Source organism: Sciurus vulgaris (assembly GCF_902686455.1).
Source record: "Sciurus vulgaris genome assembly, chromosome: 1".
In the NCBI taxonomy this organism is placed as follows: Eukaryota; Metazoa; Chordata; class Mammalia; order Rodentia; family Sciuridae; genus Sciurus; species Sciurus vulgaris.
In genome coordinates, this window is record NC_136461.1 from 160714747 (window position 1) to 160723578 (window position 8832).

The following is an 8832-nucleotide window of genomic DNA, read 5'->3' on the forward strand; positions in this document are numbered from 1 at the left end:
ATCAGGAGAATTTGTTTTAAAAGCATCCACTCTCCTGTACAGCCAGCAGATAAATTACCCACTATTCAGGAGAGTACAATTAGTTTTACATTATACTAAACAAATCAGCTCCTTAAGTGACTGTCTCTCTTGAGAAAAAGGCAGCAAGAATGTCATGGTTTGTCTTCTTTCTCCCAGGCCTTTAGAAGCCTTTTCTCAAGCTACAAGTTCTATGAAACCTTCATGAATATATTTTACTACTGTTTTTCAATAAGGAAAATTATTTTCTTGACTTGTATCCATATGGTTAATAATACCTATTTCAGAATGCAAAGTTAATGAAGTTTTTGTTTTATACCAATGATAGGCAGAAGCTTTATGGCAAGAAGTAAGACTTCAATTATTTTCAAACCTACCTTTCTTCTTTCCACAATAATTGTTTTTATATAATCATTTACAGTTAAGGAGCAAAATAAGGGGGGAAAGCACTAGGGATGATGGAAGATGAACAAAAAATCTGCAGGCTGTTTTTTGTTCCTCTTAATCAAATATATAGTTGCTAAACTACCAATACCTCTTTTGAAATGCACAGAATGATGTAAGAACACACTAAATTAATGTCACCTGCCAAAACATGCAGAAACACAAGGATTAGTCAACACAGCTACTGTGCTACTTTTAGTATTTCCACTCAAAATAAGAAAGTGATCAATGGAGGCTTTGGAGGAAAAGGTGCAGTTGCAGTCATATAAGTAATTTTGGTTCCTTCCTACACTCAGGAGCTATCAATCAAAAACTCAAAAACTGCTATGCCTCAGTTTTACATAGCAGCATTATTCTAGAGGTTAATTTAATTTTATTTCTTAGATTATTCATTTTTACATTGATAATTGATCATGTTTGGTATGTGCCTACAGGTTATGTATAAAACTTCCTTTATACCATGCAAAAGAGCAGCATGCCCATTTTGTACCAAGACTTTGTGCTTTAAAAATGAATGGACTCTTGCCAGGCTTATAAATGCAGCCTAGAATTACATAAAGAACATGTGCGAGTGATCTTTTCTATTTTTTTCCTTGGGCTGTGGGCAGTGCGTACCAGGAATTGAGCTCAGGGGCACTCAACCAATGAGCCGCATCCCCAGCCCTATTTCCCTTCTTTTTTTGTATTTTATTTAGAGTCAGGGTCTCACTGAGTTGCTTAGCACCTTGCTTTTACTGAGGCTGGCTTTGAACTTGCAATCCTCCTGCCTCAGCTTCCCGAGCAGCTGGGATTACAAGTGTGCACCACCATACCCAGATGTTTTCATTTTTAAAAATGCATCTATGTGTAATCACTAGATAGTATATATTGGGAGAAAATTAGAAAAAGGGAAAGGGGAGTGAGGGAGAGAAACAGGGAAAGAGGATAAAAATATCAAAATAGATTTGTTCCTTGCTCCTAGAAGTTTTGGGATAATTCATTTAATGTTTTTTGACTGCAGAAAAAGACTATGAAAGAGATATATCCCTTGTCAATTTTTAGTGAAGTGTGATTTATTAAGGTTTTAAAATCAAATTATTAGGCATTTATTATTAGGATTATATTTATAAATATAGCAAGTTATATAAACTACTTCTAAGAGTCCTTTGAATAATGATTAGCCCAAATTAGTTAATTAAATGCATTCAAACATTGTAAATGACATTTGTAAATTAATATAACTGATATCTTGTTAAGAAGTACTTTATGTGGTTTAACAAATAGTCTTTGGGAATGAAAAATTTCTTGAAATCTAATAAATTAAAAGTATCTGTATGATGGCCTAAAGTTTTCTTATTCTAATATAATGCAGATGCATAGTAAGATTTCAAGTCATAAAACTGAAATCCTATGTCTAGATCAATTTTTCAGTGTATATTCTAAACTGAAATCACAAGACTGTTACTCAAGTAAGCTAAATTCTCTTAAATAACATAAGCACTTCCTGCATCAAATGCTCACAGGTTGTTTCCTTAACACAAAAATACTGGTACTAGAATTTCTATGGTCATAAACATTTTATATTTAATCTGAAACCTTCTATAATGAAAAGGTATGTACTCACTGAGGACAACATTCCAATTAACTGGAATCATTGAGATGGTCGTATTCATGAATGTGAAAGATAAGGTGTATAGGAAGGAGAGATTACCATCTAGGTTTGACAGAAATCTGGACCAGACCTGAGATCTGAACCTGCAGACATTCATAGCAATTCTCATCACCCAACTGCCATGCTTAGTCTTCTTCAGAATCTATTAATGGGCTTCCAAAACTTCTGTCTACTCACAGGAGATCAATAATGAGATGACAATAGGTGCAATTATATTCTGACCTGGAACTTGGTAAGATTCTAAGATAAGTAAGTGCCTTTTCCCATTAATGGAATTTTGTATTATCTTCACCTTCAGTTTCTCAATTCAGTTCTTCAAACAACTGGATTTTGGCTTTTATAGGTTTTTTTTTTAACTCAAAAAGTTGCACCACGAAATCTTCCACTGTCTTTTCCTATTTCTAACCTTCTCTTGCAACTCAGATTGCGTAACTCAGATCAGAGACCTGTAGACCCCAGGTGCATAAAGGCTTAAAAGAGCCCTGTTCAAAGCTTCTTAAACAGGTAAAATATGCTATAGTCACTCTTGTTAAGGACAGCAAAATTCATGGGCAAATCAAATCCTTCCTCTAGCCTGGAACTTCAAGAGGTGCTGCTCTTACACAAGAGCTCAAGCTGAAAAACAATTGCTAATCTCAGGTAGCAAATTGCTGGATTGAAAAAGTATTTATTGCTATAAAAATAAATAATTTAAAGATTGCCTAGAACAATTGTTCTAAGAATCTGTCATCAAAAATAGTCATCCCAAAGATCCAATTATTTCTTTATTCATCTCTTGATCAAGACTTGTAATCTAACTACATCTTCTCATGCTAATAACAATGAAACACAAATCCTTGTGTTTTAAAATACTTTTTTTCCTTTTCTCAGTTTCTACAGATAAAGTGATCTGAAATAATGTATGATGACACAATAACAGAAAAAAGAAACTGTGACAACCCCTGGAAATGTGAAAGAAGGTTTCCTACTGGATTGCAGCATCTTTGGTTCAATTTGTATAAAAACCCAAATAAATAAGATGGACAGTATTGTTCAATTTTAGAGATTCCATTTCTTCTATGTTCTAAGCTGTACAATTGTCAGGTTTTTATGGTTTAAATTGTAAATGTGTTTCCCTCTTGCTAATTATGGTTTCTTTTTTTTAAGTCTTAAACTGTGAAGGACATTTATGAACGGTAAGAGAGACACTGTATACAAATGTATATTTGTAAAAGCTATTTTTATGATTAGCATGTCTCATTGTTGACCATATATAAAGTCAGGTGGTATGGCAATTCTACATTTAAAGCTTATTTACAACAACGTCATGTAAGAAATGATACATTGTATGCTAGTTTTTATAATTTATTTTTAATTTATAGTCTAAAGTACTTCAGATCATAAGGATAAAATACTTGAAAAAGTTATATTTCTGCCCTCTATAAGCACCATTTTTATTAATAAAGAATGCAGTTATTTCAGACGTGAGACAACAGTTAACTGTTGGTTTGACCTGTGACTAAATTGAGCATGCTCCGCTCTACTGAACTGAAATGATCCAGTTATTGCCTAATATTTCAGTCTGGGCATGAGATTCCACAGACAGGTTTAAATGTTCACACAGGTGAGAACTAGATTGACAAAAGAAGATTGTCTTGTCTTTGAATCCAAAAATCTCGATTTAGCTCATATATCACTTCATCTCCTATTCCTAGGAATTCTTCATTCCCAAGCATTGCAAGTGTTTTCCAAATACTCTTAGCTATTGTCTTGTGCTGTGGAAATGGAAAAAACCATATTCACAGACTGTAGAATTCAGCATATAATTTCTTAATAAATACTGTTTCTTTTAAAACAAAGTTGATGTGTGTCTTTCCTTTGGGGTGCACTTAGTTTTAATCTTCAGTGCAAACTTTTTCAGTCATTTCTAAGGACACGAAACTAGCACAATAATGAAAGTACTGCATCTTTATTGAAGTGTGTATTCGATGTTCTAGGTGACCACTTTTCATGAAGTGACCTGTATTCTGAAACACATTAATTTGCCATGTCAAAGAAAGCCAGATGGCCCTCAGACCTTGACAGAGGTCAGACTCTCATTCACATTTCAAAAGGTATACTTTTCCTCTAAATACAGAATTTTGAGAAGTTATTTCAGGATAGAAAGTAAATTAACCTTATCAGGAAGCATTTGTGCTCTACCAGATTAAATTTCTGTATCTAAATTACTGCACAATCCTTATTAAAGAGCAGGGAGACAATACCTAAGTGTCACTTATATATTCACTGGGGGAGAGGAAGTCCAAAGAAACTGAGGAGATTCTAAAATCACCTTGGTATGTTTTTCCTTAATTTTCTATGTAATTTCTTAAAGGTAATTTATCCCCTTTCTCTGTCTTTCAAATTTAATGAAAAACGATATAATCTGAAGAAGGATATCAAAAACAAAAATTCTGAAAACAAAAAAAATCTCAAAATCTGTTATTAAAGAAAATATACCACATATACTTCTTTAATGTCTTTTAGAAATTTTCACCATAGAACGTAAGACCCAGATAAGAATATATTTCCCTTTTAATGGGATAAGGCTGAACCCTGCTAACTACCTTTGGTGGTCATAATGGGAATAGGAGAATTTGTGACTGTCCATGATTGGATTCAGAAACGGAATACAGTTCCATATGGGATGAAATCAGCACAATGATTACTTGGTTTGCCATCAAATAGGAAAATGTGTTGAGAACAATCTGGTGTTCCACAGCAAAGGTACTAGAGGCACCGTGTGTCAAGAAATTATATATGTGAATATTCTTCCCAATTTTCCATTTGTCCTTGTAGTTATTCAATCAAGAGGGTGGTATTATCTAGCACTATCACAAATTATTAAAAGTATCATAATTTCCCCAGTGCTCATTAATAATTCTTAAAATGAGATTAATAATTAAGATTCATAAAATGAATTCTTTGTTGTTGAAATTGATCTTTTCCACATAGACTTTGAGATATGACATCAGTCTTTCTCTGGTTTCATTGCCCATTCCCATTTTAAGAATTTCTTTTGATGACAAAGATAAGGTAGAATACACATCAGATCAACAATGTATACATGAATTAAGATTGTAATCCCTGTAAGTGTACTTTAACAACATCAAAGAAAACATTACAAGTGCTGAGAAGAGGGAAGTATGAGTTTTTTTCAAATAATGTCAAACTCATTTAAAAAAAAAAGGCTAACAAAAAGAAATGAAGGGAAATGAGGACAGACTTGCTATATTCAGTTCAAGGAAAATTAGGCCCTGCTTTAAATTAGGTAAACTGCTCACTGGTGGTAACAAGCAAGGAGAAATTACAAATTTCATGTCCATCTTCAACCAAAGGATAATTGTCAAGGCATAAATACACAATAAGAGGGAAATAAAACAGAAGATAGACCTGGAAGAAACTATTTTAAATGAGTTAAAGTTCAGAGAGCAAGCTGCACATCTGATAAGAAATAAAAATGAAACAGGTCTAAAGTAAGTTAGCAGTCATTAAATGCAGTTCAACTGTTAAAGAGAGGGTCATCTGTCAGTTTCAATTGGTCACAAGATTCAGAAATGCAGAACCGGAATGGTAAACTGTTCTGATTTTTCAAGAGAAGGTAGACTGTGAGTTCTAAATGAGATAACATGTTTTGTTTCTTCTGTTTTATTCAAATGTGAATCTGAAACTGAATCAAGGCAGGTATGTGATTTACATCTAAGATATAATAGTTGTGAAACTTTTTTAAAAATTCACTCACAATCATGAGAAACAAGAAAGGCAGGATTATCTCTGATGAAAAAAAGAGTAGACTCTAGGAAAACAAGTATTCAACATCTCTCATATTTATTAGGAAAATGATTTGAATAAAATATGGCAAAACATTTAATAAAGTTATAATAGATTATACTGATGTTCATAATATTTTTCTGTTTCATGGGGTTAAAATAATAATAATAAAAGCCTATGATGTATATCTCAGTACTACACAGAAATAAATGTATATATTAATGACAGAGATATGAGTTATAGAAATAATACAGATAAAGGTGATGATTTGGATCTTTGGATTCTAGAAAACCATCTTTTCTAGATAGGTTCAGATTCTTGGAAAAGAATATAAACTGGAGAAAGAAAGATGCAGTACCTAATATTCAATGCCATTCTTGAAAAGGAGGAAATGGCAAGTAAATTTATTATTTTGTTGTTTAAAAAATCCCTATTGGCACTTGAGATATTTGAAAACTGTCTAGGAGTTTAAATATAGTTTATGCAAGAACTTCAACTGCCCAAGTATAAAAAAGGATCTCTATCAAATGGTTTTTATACATAACAGGTAATTCCTCCACAGTTAAGGGCATTAAATGAAATAGACTTATGTTTGGAATTTTTACACAAACATTATAACATTATAAAAAATAACAAAAATTATAATTGGTTGAACAACTACTAGGCACTGGGCTCTGTGATGATTATTTTATATGTGAAGTCACCTGTGCACACAGGAAAGTTGAGTAGATGTTATGCCCAGTTTACAATTAAAGCATATCCTTTGTTCATTCATTAATTCTTAATTGAGAATCAACTCTATTCCAAGTACTATACCTTACAACAGAGGTCCAGCTGTAAATTATGAACAATGAAATTCCCCAGAAAAAACTTATACTCTTCTGAGGGACATCTGACAGGCCTAAAAATAAGCAAATATATAGTAGTGAAGTTTATAATGACAACAAACACGGAGAAGAAAACTGGATCAGGAAGGAAAGAAGGAATAACTAGGCTTTAAATGGATGCTTTAAATACACTGGTCAGGGATGTATCTTTGGTAAGACAAAATTTGGGCAAAGATGTGAGAAAGGTGAGGGGTGAGCTGTGTGGCTCTTTATTGGGGAATGTGTTTTCCAACAAAGGGAACAAGCAAACACCTGGAGCAGGAATATAGTTAGCATGTTCAGAAATAACAAGACATGCAGTTTGTTTTGATGGGAATAAATGTGGGAAAGTAAGAGGTGAAATCCCCAAGACAGCCACAATTCCAGATTACAGAGCCTTAAAAGTGATTCAGAGTTCACTGGCTTTTATTTTGCATTAGATAGGAAAGCAGTGGAAGGTTTTGAGCAAAAGAAATAAAATGACCTCACTTCAAGGGTTAAAATAATCTTTGGGCTGCTAAATCAAGAAAGACTATAGAAATGAAAAGAATTCAGAAATCCCTGGATTGAGGTTGGGAATCCCAACATGAGCATGCCTATGACTAGAGTCGTCTGATCAAAGACAAGTGTGTTCATATTCACCAAATACATGCTGAGCCCATGCCCTTTTCCATACGTATTTTTGACAATGGGCCTGCAATGATGAATACAGACACATTGTCTCAAGGCATTTAGTCTAATGATGGGCAATAACTGAATAAAGATGGAAAGAATGAATCAGACACAACTTCTTTCCTATCTTCATATATGAACACACCACCAGTGAAACTCCCCATCATGTACCATCACAAGAATGGAACAAATTTTAAAAATGCAAAAAAAAAAAAACAATGGAAAGAATGAAATGTTTAAAATGCTATTAGAAACTTAAAAGATTTTGTATGCCAAAATCCTATGGCTCTGATAAAAATAGATTGAGAATAATATTTTTAATTGCCTTTGCTCAACCAAGTGAAACACAGCAACAAATGTGTCCTAAAGTATGAAGGGCAAAGCTTGGATTCACCACAGCTCTGTATTCTGACTCCACAAAGTAGCTGTACATTGAAGAAAAAAGAGATTTTCCTCAAGCACAAGGGAAGTCTCTTCCAAGACAGCAACAGGGTAGACACACATATGCATACTCGTCAGCTCTTTCTCTTATGAAGCCACAGAGATGCTTCAATTCCCAGTACACAAAATGGCAGCCATTTGCACAGAACAAACAAACAAACAAAAAAATGACTTTCCCTCAGTCAGCCCTTCTTCTGATCTGAGATTCTAGATTTGATCAAGTACCAAGGGGCCAGGCACTCCAGAGAATGATGAGTCTCTGCTTAGCTGCAGAGCTGGGAATTTGAACTTCAACAAATTTAAGCCAACAAGTCTCTACATCTGCCTATTCAATAACCAACCATACACCAGTCTCAAATATGCTAATTTAATTGGTTTGTTGGTATAGAGGGGTTTTTGTGCTTTTGTTTTTGTAAGTTATCAGGAGATTTATGTACAAATAGGGTTGAGAACCACTGACCTAAGCTAATTATGGAATTCATTATCTTACAAAAGTAATTTGATTTAGAAATGAGCATGTAACATAGTTCTTCCCAACAAAATATGAAGGCATTTCTTCTGGGTAGATCTTCAGGAAGATATGCTTGCTGATGACAGAGACATAGTTGAGGATAGGTTATTTTCTACCTGCAGATAAAGCTGGGTGAGGATGTGAAGGCTGCAGCTTCTACAGTCATCTGCTAATAATGAGGAAAGTAATCAGCGTGCTGAACAGACAGAATATGAAATCTGGTCTTTATAACATCTTCCATCCAGTAAAAGGATAAGTCTTACGGTCACTCTACCTTCTAGACTTCTTATTACATGAGTTAACAAATATGCTATTGTTCAAAGAACTTTTGTGTGAGTTTTATTGTCTATAATTGCATTGAGAAAATGGACAAATAATTGTCCTACTCACCTAAGAAAAATATAAATTAATTAGAATTAGGGCATGCTGGAGGAGATAGA

At 33.7% G+C, this 8832-nt stretch overlaps 1 protein-coding gene across 2 annotated transcripts in view; it reads left to right on the plus strand.

The window, feature by feature from the left end:
• Positions 1–3945, plus strand: part of RALYL (RALY RNA binding protein like) — a 654354-nt gene extending 650409 nt beyond the window's left edge. For both annotated transcript variants that reach the window (XM_079143831.1, XM_079143830.1), the window contains exon 9: positions 2984–3945. In XM_079143831.1, coding sequence (XP_078999957.1) covers positions 2984–3001 — 18 coding nt within the window. In that variant the 3' untranslated portion in view covers positions 3002–3945. The remainder of the gene's footprint in view (positions 1–2983) is intronic.
• Positions 3946–8832: the final 4887 nt, after the last annotated feature.